General features: G+C 41.4%; 1 protein-coding gene across 5 annotated transcripts in view; it reads left to right on the top strand.

Moving 5' to 3' along the window:
• The window catches only part of BCAS3 (BCAS3 microtubule associated cell migration factor), a 1,583,483-nt gene that overhangs the window by 696,161 nt on the left and 865,890 nt on the right, over positions 1-21,432 (top strand). For all 5 annotated transcript variants that reach the window (XM_077482133.1, XM_077482136.1, XM_077482134.1 and 2 more), the window contains exon 17: positions 1,915-2,065. In XM_077482133.1, coding sequence (XP_077338259.1) covers positions 1,915-2,065 — 151 coding nt within the window. The remainder of the gene's footprint in view (positions 1-1,914; positions 2,066-21,432) is intronic.

Below are 21,432 nucleotides of genomic sequence, written 5' to 3'. Positions count from 1 at the left end.
CATTGTATTGTATTATATTGTACTGATGTATGCCAATCAGTGCCAAACAATAATGCATGCCAATCAGTGATGCCCATTGTGGGCACTGACTGGCATCCCTGTGGTCTAGGGTGGCATACCTGGTTCTGGGCATCCCTGGTGGTCTGGTGGCATTACTGGTGGTCCAGTGTGGGTATCCTCGGGGGGACTGCACTGATAATTGCTCAGCACAGACCCCCCTGTCAGAGGAGCAGCCAATCGGCTCTCCTCTACTCGCGTCTGACAGATGCGAGTGAGGAAAAGCCGATCACTGGCTCTTCCTATTTCCACTGTGATCAGTCATGATTGTACATGGTTGATCACGTGGTAATGAGTCTCTGTCTGAGACTCTATACGGAGATCGTAGTTGCGGTGTGTCAGACTGACACCCCACAACAAAGATCGACGCAATGTGCGCAGCGGCTCAAAATCCTGATCATGTCATATGACGTCCGGTCAGGATTTTGAAACCACTTTGCTGCTGTCATTTTGCTATGGGGGCGGCAAGTGGTTAAATAGGGGGGGATGTTTTAGACATGGTGGAGGGATGACACACAGTGCTTCAGCTCCTGACTCTCAACAGGCCTACACCACCTTTTCATCAGTCTACACCCCCAAACAGAAAAAGACAGTGGGTTCACATAGAACAGGTATGCAATCCAAGATCAAATGCTTTTTTCACTGCAATCAGAAGATAGTCATTGCTAATGCCTGACCCAATGTGGCAGCTGCATGTGGTGTTACACAAAAGCAACTTGCCATGGCAGACCAGCTTGCCTCTCCTACTGTCCCCTGCACTTCGGATTGATGGTGATCGCCCATTCCTCTCCAATCCCTTATCTCCAGACTGGCCTTCAGGAGTGGAAGTGGAGAATTTGCAAGACATGCTACAGGCTCTCCCAACTAAGTTGGATATGAAAGCACTTTTAAATTGATTGGAGGAGACACAAAAATAGAAATTGCCACTTCTTCTATCCAAAATCCAGCAACTTATGAATCAGGTCTCCACAGGAGAGATGTCAGCAGCTGTCCTAGAATGGATAGTTGAGGCTCTGGAGCACAACCAGACCTTCTGCACAGACCGGGTTACAGCAATCCAGATGCAGTTGGAAAATTTAAAGGGCCGGTTCCACCATAACAACCTGCAGCTCAGTGTCCTCTCTGCAGCTTCAGGACCCAAACATTTTCATGATACTGTCGCAACAATTCTGCAAAAGGTGCTAGATGAATCCCACTCTCTGTACAATGAGCTGGACTGAGTCCATCGTGCTTTTGGGTCCAAATCTTTAGACCCAAATAGGTCCAGAGACATAATCTGCCACCCCCATTTCTATGCCACAAGGAATTTACCTTGAAGAGTCATGAACCCACTGTTCAGGGAACTTTAGTGTAGTGGGCATAATGATCCCTCCTGGACCTGTCGCGAGCCACACTACAGAGGCAAGCACTCCTACGGTTACTACTTGATAGGCTTTGTCAGAAGGAGCTCTGCTATCGCTGGGGCTTCCCCTTCCACTTAATCATCAGAAAGGGTAACATATCTTTTGCTACACCGACATGCTGAGTAGGGGAGTGAATTAAATCTCTATGTGGTACTGCTACTTATAATGTTTTTTTTTTTTTCGTCCACCTCGCGTATGCCGGTGGCATCTTTTCATGAGATTATGACCTCCTTTAGTTGACTCTTTGCCTAAGTGGCTTAGGACAGGCTAGGCACTTGTTTTTTTTTTTCTTTTTTTAACTACTGCTTTTATGAATGCAGTTTTGGACCTCGGTTTATTGTTTTCACCAAGTTGTTAAAAATAAAATTCCACAGCAGTCAGAAGATGTATAACCGTTCAGTTGTAGTACTATTGTGACACTGGTGTTTTCTTTCTGTTTTTCTTTTCTTTTCAGGTAAACTTAATAGCCAAGACAATTACAACAATTTCACGAACAACAATCCAGGGAACCCACGCTTGTCTCCACTTCCTAGTTTGACTGTGGTCCTGCCTCTAGTTCAAATAAAGCAACCAATGACACTGGGAACCATCACAAAACGCACAGGGTAAGTGAGACATATCCAGCTTATGCACAGTTATATCAACTTTTCAAATAATGCACCTAAGCAGAGTCTTAATGCACATTCACTGTGTGTTACAGTTTAAAAATACCCCATAGAGTAGAAAAGGTATGGTGCTGGTAATTTACATGTAAAATTTTGCTTTTATGGTAAAAGCTTTTCTTTATTTGCTGTATTTTCCATTTGGTAAAAACGTACCCATGAATTATGCCCACATTGCATTTTTTTTTTTTTTTTTTACAGTACACAGTATCACCAGACATGGCATGCAAAACAGTTATGTTATATATTGGTAGTTAAATAAAATTTTTGTAAAATCACTCTATACTGGTAATTATCATGACGCCACATATCTACTGAATAACATAGGAAACAGTATGTTAAGTTTAACAGTAATGACACTCATGGTTTACTACCTTTTGTATTATTTGAAATATTTTATTTGTTTTGCTAAGTAGCGTGATACCATTTGTATTTATGGTGCTTTGCTTAGATATTGAACAATTTGTTTAAATCAACTATGTTTGAGAATTGGACAGATTTGAATTATACTCATTTACAGCAAATAAGACACAATAAAAATATATATATTTGGATTAAAAGATATGGTTTAAAAAGTGGTGAGTAGCAGGGAAGGTGGTCTGGCAATAGTGGCACGAAGAAGCAAAGTGCCTGAGCTCTGCATCAGTTGACTGATGCTCCCAACCTTCCAGGACTCCTCAGCTTCAACACCGTGCCCACATATGGGAAAACAGCTAAAGTAGAAGATTGATCAAAAGGATCATCCCTACATTTCATTTCCAGGCTTTTTTCTTCCTCTGCCTCTACAGCCTCCCCTGCCGGGGTTTCCAACATGGCTGCAGACACGTGTATGGAGGTCACTTCTCTCAACTGTGAAGCAGACCCTTCTTATCCCACTCTGACAACTGCTTCTTTTACAGCTCTGCCTCATACTGTTTGTGCCACTACTACGACTGGGGAATCCCTCAACCCCAAGGACAAATCCCTTACCTAGGGAAACAAGCTGCTCACCACAAGTTTCTCTTAAACTGTCAGGGACTCGAGTCCTGCACTCACTGCTGACCAGAGATGAACCAGTATCCTTTGCAGCTATAATCCAGTCCACACTCCAAAGTGATCTCCCTGAGCTCCCTTATGAAATCCACTCTCTCACAGGTAAGGTTTCTTCTCAAGACACAGCACGCTCCTCACTGGAAAAACATTTCTCTAACCTGGAGAAGCATCAGAAGGAGCAGAGCAAGATAGCTCTTCAAACATAGCCGCACCTTGATGACTTAGAGAAACACAGCCGACAAAATAACATCAAGCTGCAGGGAATACCAGAGGCAACAGCTGACTGTGAGCTTCCTAATAAAGTAGCTGGAATACTGAACTCCTATCTAGACAAATCTCTATCCTCCTTTCTAGAGCTGGACAGAGTACACTGATTGGGTCCAGTCTCCCGGGCTAATCGTATGGGGCTAAGAGATGTATTCTGCAGAGTACACCACCTGGAATTAATCACCTGGAGAAGTGCCTTGTATACATGGGGTCCTCCCCATTCCCCTACTCATCAAAAAAGGCAACAATCGCTTTGTCGTAAATCTCCAGATCAACTGCCGGACTGGTTTATCTTTCTAGAGGTTACCCCCGATTGAAGTACTTAACTGGCTAATGACTGATCCTTCTCCTCTTGTGGGACCTTTGTTTCACATACCTCAGCATTACTGATCACTCAGAAGTACATGCAGGTAGTCTCCTCTGGAGCCCCGGGAGAATGAGCAGTGAACCTGGATTTAGCTTTCCCCTGTGCAGATGTAATCCTCCAGGAGTAGCCATTCTTGACATCTCCTTGCCTTCTTCTCACTGTTCCCTCTAGGGACCTGGACTCTGTCTGACATGTACTCACCGCTGCTCTGTATGGGCTCTCCCTGCTCCCACAAATGTGTCACCCATTATTCCTTTTTTTTTTACAATCCTCCCAGGGATAATGATTTTTCTCTGAGAAGATGTCTTCTGACACTGCACTGCAATCTTACACATAGGGCCTCTCACTTCCCCACTACTATGGAACCATTACTCCGGTGAGGTACTTGCCCACTGTATTATCTGATATTGGGGCCTTCTTAGGCAAGCTACAGGATCAAGTTAGTTCCCCCTGGTTGATACCTGTTCTTGCCCTTAATACCCTCATTTGGACCTAGAGCGTTTTCATTTCTATTGTTTCACGAGGAGTTACTATATGCATGTTATACTTGTTTATATTACTTAGACGTGGCTTTCTTTGCTTATTAATTTGTGTGCCAATGACATTTTTCACTGGCTGGTGGTTTCCCACCCCATCACTCTCTGATTTCAGTCCTATCATGGTATGCCAAGAACACATGAGGTGGCAAGATCACATGCTTCCCTTATACATCTTGCTTCCCCCCCCCCCTCCCTGCGTGCTTTGCTGATCCAGGTTCCACATGACTATTGGCTGACCTGGACCATTGGTGAATCTGATATTGCTCTGGGAGGAATGTATTGCTGTTTAAATTTTACTTTGTTCATTTTATACATGTTCAGGTGCTATAGTCTGCACAGCTCCTGGGAAGGAGTTGGTGCAGCAGAGATGTTAGCCTCCTTTACTCCTCTTACTCCTATCCTCCATTCATACTTTGTTGTGTAGCATCCCCCAAGACTTTGGTTAATCCAAGGTACCCTCATAAATCACATTAGATACACGTGTCACATGTGTCCCATCAGTCGGCCCCCTTGGATGACATCCACCACAAGTGGTAGGTGGATCTCTTATACACCTCTATGTCTTAAATACTCCAAAATAGGGATTTTAAAGTATTTATGGATTACTTGAAATGAACAATGGCTACTTTTCTGGGCAGGACTTCTTTCTAGTAACACTCCATACCAGGGTAAATTAAATTTCCTTATAATAGCAACATTTATAAAGTCAGCATTATATTTATCTCGTTACTGCGGTATGTTGAACCGCTTGGGTTATTTCCTTACCCAAGCGGTTGGAAGGACAGAGGTGGCATTTTTTCTAGGTAACAATATCGCTGTCTGCCACCTTCTTCCCACTTGTCTTCTGAACCCCTTGTGGAACCTCTTTTTAGGTTTATCTGTACAACAGTTGTTGACGTAACTTGTTAGTCTCCTACACAACACAGGGTCAGTTTCAATTGTTTGTATGTTTCCCTCATGTATACAGTCACTCCTGATTGCCAACCTCTAGCCCACGTAGGTTTTAGAGTGCCACCTGCCCTCATTGTCTGGATTCAGGCCACCATAGTTCCCTCATTTCCAACCTATTTCCCTTTCTGTTTGTCTTCTCCTAGGGCCTTCAGGGACTTCCTCTGTTCCACACCATATTTGGAGGCATGTTCTTCACCTGCTCCATGAAGCTCAGCTAATGGATATCTGCTGTCTGCAGATGAAAAAGATTGTATATTCTACTCACCTTTCCACAACCAGTATACTCGTATTGATTTATTTCTGATCTCACAAAGAGCCATTCACTTAGTTTAAAACTCCTCTATTGGCTCTATAACCTGGTCAGATCAGTCCCTGGTATCTGTCCAACTCTCACTTTCCTCTAAAAAAATCTCCCAAAGCATGGGAATAGCACATTCTCATTTCTCTTGAGAGTCTCTGAAAGCCCATATAACTGATATTTCCAAAGAGGGAAAGGACCCCTCCCCCCATGCAATCTATTGTCCCATCTCTCTATTAAATATCGGCCTTAAACATCATGTTACTGACTTGTTGCCAATTAACCTAATTAGTTGAAAAATGTTCTTCTTTCAGCTCTTCCTATTTAGTACCACTTATTTGTGCGAGCTTTTTGTTGCCTGCCCCAACTTTTTTGAGATGTGTTGCTGCCATTTGCAAAATAACCATCTTTTTTATCTTAAAATGGCATATTTTCTCAGTTTAAACATTTGATATGTTTTATATTTTCTATTGTGACCAAAGTATGGGTTTATGAGATGTACAAATCATTGCATTCTCTTTTTATGTGGATTTTACACAGCATCCCAACTTTTTTGGAACTGGGGTTGTAGTTTCCTTATCACCCCCTCAACCTTTTCTGAAACCACTTACACAATTTGAGACCTTATGCTCCAATACAGGTCCACTCAGACACTCCCTCTCTGTAGCCCTACACCCTGCTTTCCCAACTGCAGGGACATTACAAGGCTTCTTTCCTATCTAAATGGTTATATACAAGGGGTTCGCCCTGGGACTTTGAGTGAAGTGAATATGGTTAGTCAAGAAACATACCGTATATACTCGAGTATAGGCCGACCCGAATATAAGCCGAGGCCCCCAATTTACCACAAAAAAACTGGGGAACTTATTGACTCGTGTATAAGCCGAGGGTGAGACATCCCTGTGTCCATCCCTGTGTCCCATCCATCCCTGTGTCCATCCCTGTGTCCCGTCCGTCCCTGTGTCCATCCCTGTGTCCCGTCCGTCCCTGTGTCCCGTCCGTCCCTGTGTCCCGTCCGTCGCTGTGTCCCGTCCGTCGCTGTGTCCCGTCCGTCCCTGCCTACCTGTGCCAATCTGCAGCCTCTGTGTGCCATGCTGTCCTCGTCTGACAGACGGCGGCCATTCCTCTGTTCAAAAGCCGCGCCTCCCTGTCTGTGATAGGCGGAACACTAAATTTCCCAGCAGTCAGTGTTCCGCCTATCACGGACATCCTCTCATCCTCGTCCGTAGTATGAGAATGAGCGGATGTCCGTGATAGGCGGAACACTGACTGCTGGGAAATTGAGTGTTCCGCCTATCACAGACAGGGAGGCGCGGCTTTTGAATAGTAGAATGGCCGCCGTCTGTCTCCTCGACACGCTGATCGGGCAGGCAGACGGCGATGACTCGAGTACAAGCCGAGGGGGGCACTTTCAGCCTCAAAAAAGAGGCTGAAAATCTCGGCTTATACTCGAGTATATACGGTATTATGGAAGTAAAATAATGTACATTTATTACAGTTGTTGCGCATCTGAAACACAACACACAGATAATTTATGTTCCTGGCTCAATGGGAGCAGGATCTACAAATAACTTTCCTTCACAAAGTCAAGACACTTTGTTTCTCCCTATAATCCTCTAGAAGCTCCAGATTCAAGGAAACTGATTATAAAGTCCTGTCAAGGAACCCATTCTATACTGCACAAAGTTAACCCCAAAATTCCTAATACCAGCTGGTGTTGGCACTCAGAGATAGGCTCACACCCCCACGTATTTTGGTCTTGCCCAAAACTGGACTAAGGAATGGAAGACCTCTTAGGAATTCATGGATTTCATTTTTCTGGATGACCAGCCTTCTTTCTACTTCATCAGTCCTCAATTCCCACAAAACATATGTGAACACTACCTCTACTATCTTGTGAATGCTGCTAAATCATTTATTCCCCTAAAGTGAAAAGACACTAATCCCTCTTCAGTTTACTTAAAGTCGAAGACATTTGCAGTATGGAGGACCTTATAATTTTCTCCCACAATAAAGCATGAAACATTCAAGAAGACCTGGTTTTACTGGCATGACTTATCTGACCTTACACCCAAGTTTTTTTTTTTTTTTTTTTTTATGTCTTTATCCCTGTAATGCCCTCTACCTTCCCTACTTAACTTCACTTAGATGATTTGTCCTTACCCCTGTCTGTTTTATTCCATGCCCTTTTTCCATTTCATTTCCTGCCTTGGTCACCTTCCCTATTTTGATCAATATTTTTTTTTTTTTACTGCCCGAAAGTTTTCTCTGATTGAACCTATTATCTATGCAAAGGTTACCTGTTCTGTGCATTCTTGTTTTGTGTTACCTTCAGATAAGGTATTTGTCACCTTTTTAGTGTATTTTGTAAACTTTCTTCTTTTTGAATATATATATTAAAAAAAAAAAGATTTTAAAAAGGGCAAGTAGTTTCTGTTTAGCTCAACCTACATGCTTTGATTCCTCCAGTTCCTCTTCTTGAGGTTAATATGGAAGAACCAGATATGTTTTACTCAATAAAAAATATTGATATGGGATAGCATTGAATACTCTTTAAAACTAGTTCTCCCCCACATCACCATGTCTACTCTCTGTCAAAACCCTTCTTTTCTAATGGATTTTGAAGAACCAAAGAGATGCTCATGGTTGAAACAGCACAAGTCTACAATTGAACTTTAATGCAGGAACTTAGATCCCTTCAATCCACATACATATTTGCATATAAATAAGCTAATGCCCTAATTTGCATATGCATGCGTTGTCAAAACTCATTCATATGCAAAGCATAGGGAGGCTTTCCCTTGGTTCAGGTCATATAGCATAGCCAAAAGGAGAACTTCCTGCTGCATGTGAGGGTGAAATTGCATCTGATGAATGGGTTTAAGGAGGGGGTGGCTTAGGTATCTGTACTGGTGGGAAAGAAAGTGGTATGTACTGGGGGGGGGGGGGGGGGTCTCTGTAGTAGAGGAGGAGTCTGTATTGAAGATCTGACTGTACTGAGATGGAGCTGTGTGTGTGTGTGGGGGGGGGGGGGGGGGCATCTTCTGTAATGAGGACTGGGGCTGGGAGGGGGGTCTGTGCTGAGGTATGGGTTAGGAGGTGGGCCTGTGCTGTTTAAGGCTGTTGGGGGGAAATCTGTACTGGGTGCGGCACTGAGTCTTCACCGCTTTACTCTGTGCTTTGTGCACTCATGACACCAATACTCTGAGGGTTATGCACTTCCTATCTCTGCACTCTGTGTGAAAACCATTCCTGATCCATGCCTTCTGTGAGTTATGCACACCTGACACCTATACTCTGTGCAATAATCAGCCCTGACCCTTGCACTATATGTGTTAGACACTCCTAACTTCTGCACTCTGTACAGTAACCACTCCTGGTTTCTGGACTTTGTTCAATATAGATTCCAGATCCCTGCTTCTTGTGCATTACCCACTCCTTTCCCCTTTACTCTGTTCACTATGCACTCCTGACCCCTGCACTCTTGAGCCATTTTCCATGCTGCCTTACACAAGATTAGCCCCTGAACTCTTTATAGTATGATTGGTAAAAGACACAGCCGTGAGGGGCTCTGCCCACCAGCATTATCCATTCACAATGTTCTGTGTTCTGTCAGTTTGTCGCTCTCAATGAACTACCACAACGCTGATAAGTGCTGTGGTAGTGTTATTACTACTGTTTACATCAGTATACTCAGATTTGTGACTAGTAGCTATATCCTCAGGCAATATTGCTGTTTCTTTACAATTCATGCCTGCAGCTTGTTTACTATGTGCAAGTGCTTGTACAGAACATAAAAGCCAATGTCAATCTCCTGAGGCTGCAAATTCATGATTACCATAAACAGGGGAGCTGACACACAATTCATTGATCCATAGAATGCTCATGAACTTTAGATTGAATTTCCCACAATAAAATACCTTTAACTTTAGGCAGTTAGTTTCTTAGCTAAGCATATTCAAATCTGTTTTAAAGGCTAAGCTTGCCTTTTTTTTTAAAACAAATAAATAAATACATGATAATTGAACATATTTTTGTAGGGTGGTTAGTAACATATTACATTACACAATAAATATGGGTGTAACATGTTGCAAAATGTGGAGATAGCCTTTAATGTTTTCCTAACACAAACAGATGTTTTATCCAATGTAATATCTGATCTTTGCCTGCTCTTTAAACGGTTATCAGACATAGCCATAGAGCATATTTAGCAAGAGGTGGTACTGAACTGCTATATCAGTTTTTGCCAGAATGAATTTATGGGTGTAAAATAGTAATTTCAATAGAAGTACTGGCTGAGTTTGCAGAATTTCTCTGGCTGAAAAAAAGTGTAAAAAAATGTCCTGTATGCCCTTAAAAAGAAGTAAAACCCTTCCCTTATTTTTTCCTGTCCCCCAGGGGAAAAAGTGCATTTAGTACATTATCCTGTTTTTCTAGGTGATGTGGATACTGAGCTAGTGTGATGTGCAATGAAACATACAAATATTAATTCTTCCCCTTGACTCTTTATGCTCCGGGCCTTTCTGCCCCTGCCTTTAAATTGGTAGCCCTGCCTTTTTGTTCATGCTCTGGCATCCCTGCACCATCACAGGTTTTTTACCGCCTCCACTCACTCTCCTCTCTGAGGGCACACTATTTCCCCCCCCCCTTTAGGTGCTGCATAATAACTGGACTCCTGATTTCATCTTGCTAACATGTAAACAAGCAGCCTTTACTGCCATGGAAATAACAACATTGTTGGTGCCCCAGACTTAATGAGCTGCACTTTAAGCCACTGCTCGGCCATTCAAATTTTAAGCACCTTCGAAGGAACCTTGGACTTGTATAATCTTTTGACATGGTTCACCCAACCTACCAGCTTCAACCCCTATTTTGATTATGTAGACCTAAAAGAATAAATGTAAATGTGACAAAATGGTCACCTTGGCTCAAAGAGGAGGTCCTATTGAACAGTTCATGAGACTGGGTAGATTATAAAACCTTTAGGAGACTATTAGCATAAACAGAGAACAGAAATTAGTCAGAGCTAAAGCAATTTAAGTATAAAAAAGAACACAATGTGCTTGATAATTTTTGTGGAAAGTGTCAAGTGATCTCTGTCCGAATTGAGGTCTGCAATAGCAGAGCAACAAGTTATCCTTGTGATGTTGATGTCACTGATCAACTAACATATAAGCCTGCAGTACGCTTTTCCCTGTGTGCTTGCCTTTCATGTGTCAATGTTTTAACCTTTAGCACTCTGGCTGCCCTCTTTTATTATATAAAAATGTGTTGGGAAAGTAGAAGAAGTGAAAAGCTGAGACTTAAATGGGAGCAGCAGAGACTGAGCCTTTGCAAAAAATATTTATTTGGATACTCTTGTTTGACTTCATCAGACTTAAGGAAATTCATCCAGTCCATATGTCTTTGCAAAGCAGCCAAGTAAAGGCTAGCCAAGAATGGTAACTTTATAAATAAATGTGTTATAGACACACAGCAAATATAATAATCATTTTCCACACAAAATCACTAAGTAGTTCAGTACATAAGCCAAAATATAATTAGTTTTCATTTTAGAATTGAGCTGGTTTTCCCTATTATACTGATTCAAATTTAGAACTGGATATGAAATATTTCCATTTCTCCCCTCCATGTGTCAGGAAACCGATGAAAATAAAGGATTTTCATAAGGCATATATCCTGTTTGGAAGGCATAAACTTTAGGTTGCTCTGAGCTCCCACACTGGGAACCTGGATGAGTGCATGATGAGAACACTTTATATGTGTAGGAGTAGCATTTACCTCCCCATCTTAGGCTTTGGCAGCTCGCTTGCCATTTTTTCTTGGAGCCTTGCTGTAGCTGAGAACAATTTTGATCTGAAAAATCAAAAGGATAGTGCCTGGGGATAATTCAAAGGGATCCCTTAACTACTTTTTGCATTTGTTCCTGATTATCTCTTCGATACTTAAGGTAGTCATAGTTTATTTGAATCATATTCAAGGTAAGATGGAAGATTGTTTCTGGCAATTACTGAATACATAATTATGCCCATACATGAGTATGCATGTAGGGCTTAGAAAAATACAAATACACACCCAATATCACCTTGTAAATTTTAAATACCATTTAGCTATTTGTAAATAAGCTGAAACAGTCTTTTTATTTTTATTTTTTAGCCATGCTAAAGGGACATGCACACAGGCCAAATATCAGCCAGCATTGTTCGGCCCTAGTGTACGGTGGCCGGTCCAACAATAGCCGGCCGTTTGGCCAGCTTCTGTTAAAGGGGAATGCCCGGAAAGGTCTGTCATTTGCCATCCAGTCAGCATTCTCAGCCAATGGCTGAAAATGCTGGCCAGTGTGTTCTTGCGGGGGGGAGGGGGGGTTCGCCTGGGTGCCCCCCTGTCAGAGCACAATACCTCAGCTGGGGAGATCACTGTACTAACATTGCATAGTTAGCACAGCGGCTCCTCCCAAGCTCTTCAGTTGTTGTTTTTTTTTTTTGGTACAATGACCATTATACCAAAAGCCATATACATTATAACTGAAAGATTGTTTTTGTGTGGTATAGAGTTACAGTGAGTAGTTATGCATAACAGTGGCAAAAGTCAGCAACAAGCTACAAGCCTTCAAACGCAAATAGTGGCAGATAGTAATGCAGAGATCTGGCTTAAACAAAGTGCTATAATATAGATTTACAAGGATAAGAGTCAACAAATTAGGTGCGAAAATTAGGTGTCAGGTAAAAGGTTACACCAGGTGAGACTAGACATCAAGATCAGGAAAGTAGCTAGGATCTAGAATCTCAGATAGTTCAGTAAAACAATTAGTGTTTTAAAATATTGTGTTTTTGAAGAAGACCTGGGTTCTTTAGCAGACAGGATATAATCTCTAATTGGTAATGTGCTTACCAAGCAAACATTGTAAAGATCTCACTGTGTATGGATGTCTAAACTCCAGGCAAACAGCCACATGCTCAGATTAATACTTGTATGGAAGGTGTTTTGCCTGTCAGGTATTCAGATTTCTGACCACCCAGTCCTGGGATTTACAGCTCTGTCAAATAGCATAGGGATTTTATCTTTCACTGTTGTGCTTCCCTTTTCACTTACAGGTCTTCTCACCACCCTAGTGTAGAGGCTAGTGAAAGGAGAGGCAGCACAATGATTGGCTCATCTATCTTTAACTCTGTTCTTTCCTTCTATCAGCATGCTCATTTCACTGAAACAGACCTGGCTGGCTCCTTGTTTTGAACCTCACACTCTGTACGTAACATATTCTTGAACCTCACTCTCTGTACGTAACACATTCCTGAACCTCACACTCTGTACGTAACGCATTCCTGAACCTCACACTCTGTATTTAACACATTCCTGAACCTCATACTCTCACACTCTATATGTAACGCATTCCTGAACCTCCCACTCTGTACGTAACACATTCTTGAACCTTGCACTCTGTATGTAACACATTCTTGAACCTTGCACTCTGTATGTAACACATTCTTGAATCTTGCACTCTGAATGTAACACATTCCTGAACCTCACACTCTGTACGTAACGCACTCCTGAACCTCACACTCTGTAGGTAACACATTCCTGAACCTCACACTCTGTACGTAACACATTCTTGAACCTTGCACTCTGTATGTAACACATTCTTGAATCTTGCACTCTGAATGTAACACATTCCTGAACCTCACACTCTATACGTAACACACTCCTGAACCTCACACTCTGTAGGCAACACATCCCTGAACCTCACACTTTGTACGCAACACATTCTTGAACCTCACACTCACAGTCTGTACGTAACTCATTCTTGAACCTCACACTCTGTACGTAACACATTTCTGAACTTCACACTATGTATGTAACATGTTCCTGAACCTCACACTTTGTACCTAATGCATTCCCGAACCTCGCCCTCTCTTTATGAAACACTCTTGAATCCCTCCACACTTGTGTAACGCACTCTTCCACAGTGTGTGCAAAACCATTTGTAATGGAACTTTTTATTCTTTTTTTTTTAAATGATTGCACTGTGTTTTGTCTGTGAGACTCTTGCTTGTGGCACATCAATCAAAGCAGGAAGCCAAGGTTTTGTTTAACCATGCCCCATAAGCCCCTCCCACTCTTAATCTTTTGGTAGCACCTATTTTTGCTGCAGTGTGTGTAGGGACACTTTCTCTCTCAAGTGTCCCTTATTCTGAAGTGCTGCACAAAATTTACAGTAGACTACAAATTCAAGTACTTGCACTGCTTACATTTTGAAAATGCATGTATTAGTGATTAATGTTCTGAATATATGTGTGCCTTTTCTGCCTGGAGTTGAGCTGTAAATAATAAAGGTGTCAATACAAAAAATTTTGCTCAGGTATTCACGTGCCATAATATTATTGCAGTAATATTATCTAACTTCTCAAAATGGAAACCGTTTTTTTTTTTTCGTTTCTGTTTATATAATAAACTTTTTGTAGTAACGTGCTAATTTTCCTTCTTTGTCTTAGCACTGTGATTGAGCTGGTGAGTTGTTGATGGAGCAAATCACTTACCAAAATATATCCTGCCAACCTGCAAAGTTTACAGTCTTAGGGAATTGCAGCTCTTTAATCTGGAAAACTCTCTAATCTGGCTCAGTTGTTAAACACTGTATGCTATTCAGCCAGTTCCAGCAATTACTGGAACTCTCTAAAATTGGCTGATCCCATGAGGTGCAGCAGCACAGTTAAATGGATGATTCCATATCCTGGAACTGCATCTATATTGGACTGAAACTATTTCAGAAGCAGCCAATTCTAAACACATTTGTATTTTAAGCCAGTCTCTTTGTATTCTTATTAGTAGAAGGTTTTTCTCACATTCTTCCTATTATGTTGCAAATAATTTGTGACATATTACAGAGGCAGATACTTGAAAAAATGTTTGGTGAGATGATATGCATTAAAGCCCAACTCCAGCAAAAATATTTCATTAAACTTTGGAATAATAATAATAGGAAGGAACATTCTTATGTTTGCCTTTATTTCCATTGGGGTTTTTTACTCCGGGAGTAGCCCCCGGGATAGGAATTCAGCAGAATCTTTCTAACAGTAACGGGGAATTTAGCATTTTTGTGGGGCCAGTGGGACAGGAATTGATGGAAAGTTTCTCTAATGCCGCATACACACAACCGGACTTTCCGGCAGACTAGGTCCGACAGAATCAGTCCGTCAGACATTCCGATTGCGTGTGGGCTAATCCCATCGTTTTTCATTAAAAGAATCCGACAGACCTGGAAATTGAACATGTTTCAAATCTGTCCGACGGATTAAATTCCTATCAGGAAAACCGTTTGTCTGTATGCTGGTTCGACGGACCAAATACGACGTAAGGGAAGCTATTGGCTACTGGCTACTGGCTGTTGAACTTCCTTTTTTGGTCGCGTCTTACGTCATCACATTCAAAATAAACTGACTTAGTCCGTTCGTGTGTGGGCAAGTCCGTTCGTTCGGAAGTCCATCGGAACTCCACTGAAAGCCCATTGGGAACACCGTCAGGCCTTTTCTGCCGGAAAGTCCGGTCGTGTGTACACGGCATAACAGGGATACAAACAGAAAAATATATTTTAAGTGGTACTAACCCTTCTTTACCCTACCTAAAACAAAATGTTTTTACTGGAGTTGTTTTTTGTTACGCTAAAAATGCAAGATATAGTTAAAGAAGAAGACCTGCACTCAGACAGCATTAGCATATAACAAAGTGCAAAAATAATAAGCAAAATGCGTAACCTGAAGAAAGTGCTCCAATTTGGTTGATACTTTATCATTTTTGCAGTTTAAATACAGAACTATTTCCTCAGGAGATTTCTGCTCCACACACACACACACACACACCAAACACAATAAATTTATATCCAAGATTGCGCTTTTTGAGACCTGACCTGAGTCCATATCCACTGAGAGAGAGATTGTTCAGGATAAAAGGAGCTTATCTGAATATATAAAGGGATACAGGTTTCAATGAGGTGCTCCTGTACTATAGTCACTGAACAACACTCAAGGAATGGGATGCTCAGGGTCTCTGGGTGACACAGGATGTACTGGTGTCACGAGAGACACATGAGTCACTGAGACACAGTAGCACATTGGAACTGGAATCATTGGCGGGACCAGGGTCACTAGGGACATAGGAGCTTACAGGGTTTACCAGGGTTACTTGAGAATTAGTATCACTGGAGACACAGTAGTCACAGGGGTAACAGAAGTGTACAAGGGTTACTGAGGACACAGGAGACATATTGTTCACCAGGGTAACTGAAAACATGGGAGTCACTACAGGCACATGAGTTTTGAAAGATCTTTAGAGGCACAAGAGTGCAAAAGTCACAGACGGCACAGTAATACAGGGGTCACAGGAATACAGGAGTTGTTATATGCACAAGAGACAAAGGAGGCAGACACCATAGGCATAGGGGCTTGGCTTAGGCATAGCAGCTCATTGTTCAAGCCCAGAGCCATTCGTTGCTTCGCTATTTGAAGCCAGCACCAATTAGGAGTGCTATTTCCTGACTGGTTGAGGTGCTGGCGCCAGCAAGGAGACCCCCTCCAGATCATGGAATAGGTGAGGGTGACCCTCCCACTTTTTATAGGGCCTGCCCACCCATTGAGGTCCAGGTTTTAATAGGAAAGTGGAAATAAAAATGTTTTATGAGTTGTGGACCCAACACTTCAGATTTTTGAATCCAGAGCAATTAGGTACAGAAGTTTTCCAACAGAATTTATGAAGTGCGGGATTTAGTGAACCTCCTATCCTTCGGATCACTCGACTGAAGAAGTAACTAGAGACTAAAGGCTGGAGAATATATTCTGTTTGAGTAGTGAAACATAGAAAGCCTTCAGTAACTTGAGATGTGGATGCAGACAAACATGATATGCAATGACTACATAAGGTGCAGTACAGCATGGGGCAGATTAATGGAATGGAGCTTGAAACATTGTTTTTGGTGGCTAGCCATACTCTATTCCCAAGTTCAAAATGTGGTATCCCCTCTGCTAATGTCAATCTGCAGATTTTGTGTGTCTGAGTGCAGAGTCCTGGAGTTGGTTTTGAGTCTGGGATCAAATTTGGTTAAAGTGGTTTTGCTTTGCCATATCCAGGAGTCTCTAGGGAACAGGTTAATAGCAAAAAAGGGCATTGAGGCTTGCCATAGACAATTAAGTATAAGGGTTCCTCAGTGCCAGAATTTAGATGGTCAAATTTTGCCAAATGCAATCATCATAGTGGGCTTACACCATGGCACAAAGGTTATGTTCCAAGGACTGAGTTTGTCTATTAGAACATAGAAAAATGACCCCCTAATTGGGACTTGAAAGGCCACCAACACTATGTTTATGTAGAAAAAACATGTATATTAACTATACATACAACAAACATAACAAAACACAAAAAAACAAGATGTAACATGGGGTATGAAATGACTCTGATACTCCCCGATGGGTAGTGTACCCTAATACCCTGAGTTTGTCTATTAGTTTGTGTATGATCAGCCAAGAGAACCTGCAAGGAGATATCTATACTTCCAGAAACATTTCCAGATGTCAGAAAATGGGGGTTGGAATGCCCCTGATTTCTATCATTATTATTATAATACAGGATTTATATGGCATTAGCCATTTGTGCAGTGCTTTTCAATATACAGGGAGACAATACAGCAGAAATACGATTCAATGCAAGAGGGTTAAGAGGACCTTACTCCTGGGAGCTTGCAACCTAAAGGAGGGGCTGGTGGAACAAAAGGTAATAACTGTGAGGCCGCGTACACACGCGCGGACTGTTGGCCCAACTTTGTCCGTCCAACAGTTTGAGCGAACAGTCCGCTCAAACTTAGCATGGACGGACATGGCCACACACGACGAACGAACAGTTTGCTGAAACCGTGCGCGATGACGTGAACGGCACGTACGACGGGACGCAAAATACGACGTCCTATACACTGCATTATAACTTTCGGCTTGAAAATCCTTTCTGAGCATGCGCGGAACTTAGTTTGACGAACAAGCCTACACACGGGCGGACTGTTCGTTGAAACAAGGTTTCAGCGGACAGTTTTTCGGAATTTCCGTAAAACCTTGTCCGTCCAACTGTCCGCTGAAACTGTCCGCTGAAAGCCCACACACGAGCGGACTGTCCGCCCAAACACTGTTCAGCGGACAAGGTTGGGCCAACAGTCCGCGCGTGTGTACGCGGCCTGAGGGATGAAATGATGGGAAAAATAAAAGATTTGGTTATTAGCTGGAGGCAGGATAGGCTACCCTGAAGAGATGGGTTTTCAGGATCACCTAAAAGTAGCCAGAGTAAGAGATAGCCAGACGTATTGGGGTAGGGAGTTCCAGAGGATGGGAGAGGCTCTGGAGATGAGCATGGGAGGAATAGACAAAGGAGCTGGAGAGCATGATGATATTTGAAAACAAAGTGATATTTGGAGACAAGATTAGTGATGTAGCTCGGGGCAGAGTTGTAAATGGCTTTATATGTTAATGTTTTGAATTGTATTTGTTAGGCTATGGGAAGCCAGTGGAGGGATGGGCAGAGAGGTGTGGGAGACACTGAACGGTTGGTAAAGTGGATGAGTCTGGTAGCAGCATTCATGAGACTGAAGAGGGGATAGCCTGTGAAGAGATAGGCCAATGAGGAGGAAGTTACAATAATCAAGATGAGACATAAGTGAGTCAATAAGTTGGTTTCAATGGTTAAAAAGGGAAATATTTTGGAGAAGAAAGGCATCGGGGGGCCTGCCAAGGGCAGCAAAGAAAGGGATAAGAAGTATACCGTCTTTAAAAAGCGGTCTACTGCTAACTAAATTACCTACAGCCATCAGAAGGAGGCAGTTCAGTAATAAAGTCTACAGAAAGGTTGCACTATGGAATGGGTAGCAGAAGAAGAGGACTTGCAGGTGCATGGCTAGGAGATTTCTTTTGACCATATGCCATACAAGTTCCTTTACAATCCTCTACATCCTTTTAGACATTTGGGCACCAGTACAGGTGGGCAAGGAACATTAGGTTTCCATTGACATCAAAATGTTTTCAGAGCTTGGAGTCATAGGATCAACACAGGTCAAGTTCTTACCTCTGGGATAAAGTCTTGACTGGGAAAATAGCAGATTTCTGGATAGAAGTCAGGGTCAGGATAGTGAATGTTGGTCCAATAGCCATTTCCATTAAAAATCCCCAATGCATTCAGCATCCCCAGAACATTATGTACCACTTCACTGTTATAATAGATGCCCCTCCAAATAGCCATGCACAGGCTGTCTGAAAAAACTCCTCAACAGCTGACCTCCCCCCCCCCCCCCCCCTGTTCTGCTTTACAGGCAGAACAGGCCAAACATTACATGTGGCCTCTCTGGCCTGTTTAAAAAGGCTGTGCATGGTCTACATGTACAGAGGCGATAGATGCAACTATTTGAACAAAGAAGAAGTGGTACGTAATGTGCTGCGGATGCCGGATTTGGGGGATATTTTAGTAAATTACCGTTAAAGGTAAACAAAACCATTTTTATAATTTCTACAGCTCTTTATTTTAAAACAATAGCTGATTTCTATTATGTACAAGAGTTTCTTTTCTTTTTTTTTTTTTTAAAATCCATTAAATTAGGCATTTATTTACAGATCAACTGTGCAAAAATGATTTTTTCACATAAGTAAAATAACCTGTTCAAGAGGTACATTTGCAGGCTTGTCCTAAAAGCTAAACAAAACATAAGAATACAAATTCAGATGTTTATATATTATTTTAATTTAAAGTTCTCATTTATTTAATTCTATATATGTATTTTTTGTAACAAATACATGTGTCTATGCATACTGTACACCCTACTCACATGATGTTTTTGTATAAATGTTGAAGTGGTAAATGCAGAAATATAAGATGAGTGAGAACATCAGTTAATAAGAGTGGAAAGCTCTAAATGACTTTTTTGTTGTTGTTTAACTACATAATAATAATAAAGGCTACTTAAGTGATGAAATGTTTTGTGGCTGCTATAATGAAACTTAGCATGTAGAAATGATCTATTTGGAGAGATTTAAAAGGAACGCCTAAGAACCATGAATCCTGGCATGCGTAAGATAACCAAATTGAGACGGCAGCCTTAACTTAAACCTCCAGGGGGCAAAGCATGTGCTTAACATATTTAACATCTGCCCCCATATTTCTAGAAACACATAGCATTGGAAGTCTGTACACTGTAATTTTTCGACAGGACAGAGACCATCTGCTGTGTGCTGAGAAGTGTAGGAGGCATGCATTAGTACAAATGGCAAAAGACAGATGTATTTACACCTACTTGGTCAGCACCTTTGAGCAGTGCTGGAAGGAAACACGGCACTTTTTTTTCTATTTCATAGCAGCTGCTTAACCCTATAATTGTGCAGAGATATGCACAACCAAACGTCCATGATTTGCAAATGCTTGGCAGTTTAAAATATGATTTATTGTGAAAAACTGGTTTATAATGGTGATAATAGGAGTATGATTTTACATTGTGGTTAAACATCCAATAAATAAGTCAGTATGGCACCTCACTTTTATAAATAATATCTTCTCTTCTTTTAAAGTTAAAGCCATTTTCAATCCATAATGACATTCTTTATTTTGCTCAGAGTAATGGCCCATACATTTGATAATCAGATCCTTAGTATAGAGTTTTAGAGAGCCTATCACTACAGTTCATCCGGTTATTATTCGATTGGACAACCATGAAAATTTTCCTCGCACGACACCAGATCATACAATTTTTGTTTAGTCGTACAGTTGTCATCCGGAAATGCAATACAAATACACTACAACATATGACATTACTTCCGATTTTTTTTTTTTATATCGTACAAGAATTGTCATGACTTTAGTAACCTATTCAATTTCTACTTGCGACTAGTAAACGGAAAAAGTTGGATGATCTGTCGTCCAATTTTCGAATCATGTTTAGGGGGCATAAGGCTTTGAAAACTCTGCCAACCCCCCCTAGGCTTTACTCATATTTGCAATCAGGTGCAGGTGTAGAGAACCCCCCTTTGTCAGACACAACTATGCCAGATCTAAGGTTAGATATGAATCTATTGGAATATGTCCTTCTACCTTGGTACTTCTATATATATATATATATATATATTTCTAGGAACAATCAACTAGAGCACTGAGATGCAGCATTTGTATGTCCTGCAGCCCTCTATTTGATTATCTATATGCATATATGGAATTTTCTGTTTTATTTACAACTAAATGCCATATTTCAATTATTTTCTCAGGGGTAGGATCAAATGTTTTCTATAACCAGTGTTTTCCAAGGTAGAGAGATGGGAGGGGTATCTACTAAAAGTTTATAAGCTGTTCACTTAGCAAAAAAAAAAAATTAAAAAAAAATCCCTTAGCATAGTAAATGTTGTGAAAATTTACTTTGCAATGAAAACCCGATCATGTGTAAGAAAAAAAAAAAAAAAAAACAATATTTTTTTCTTGCACTGTAGAAGTCAACAGGGCTGTACCTCATTCACTAAAGTAGGGGAACAGTGAACAGTTTAGTTGTCTTTAGAAAACCAACTCCACAGGTGGAGAATACAGTAACAGTACAAAAGGATACAGAGTGATTAACTTAAAGGGCAAACAACAATAAAATGTGAATGCAGTGCCATATCGAGTGTGTACGCTTCTTCAGTAAATAAGTAACCAATTTTGAACATAGAGATCGGGAACGTTATGCTTTTTTGTGACTATCCAATTATCCTGTGATTTATATAATTTTCTGTTACAATAAAGTTTATTTGGCACCGCAGTGTAAAGGTTTGGAAACCCTCAGGCCTAAAGCTCACTGAATGGGGGAAAAAAAGGTCAGATT

This window comes from Lithobates pipiens, unplaced genomic scaffold (assembly GCF_037356315.1).
Source record: "Lithobates pipiens isolate NorthernLeopardFrog02 unplaced genomic scaffold, aLitPip1_a1.2 Scaffold_16, whole genome shotgun sequence".
NCBI classification, from domain to species: Eukaryota; Metazoa; Chordata; class Amphibia; order Anura; family Ranidae; genus Lithobates; species Lithobates pipiens.
This window is presented reverse-complemented; position numbering and strand designations above follow the sequence as displayed.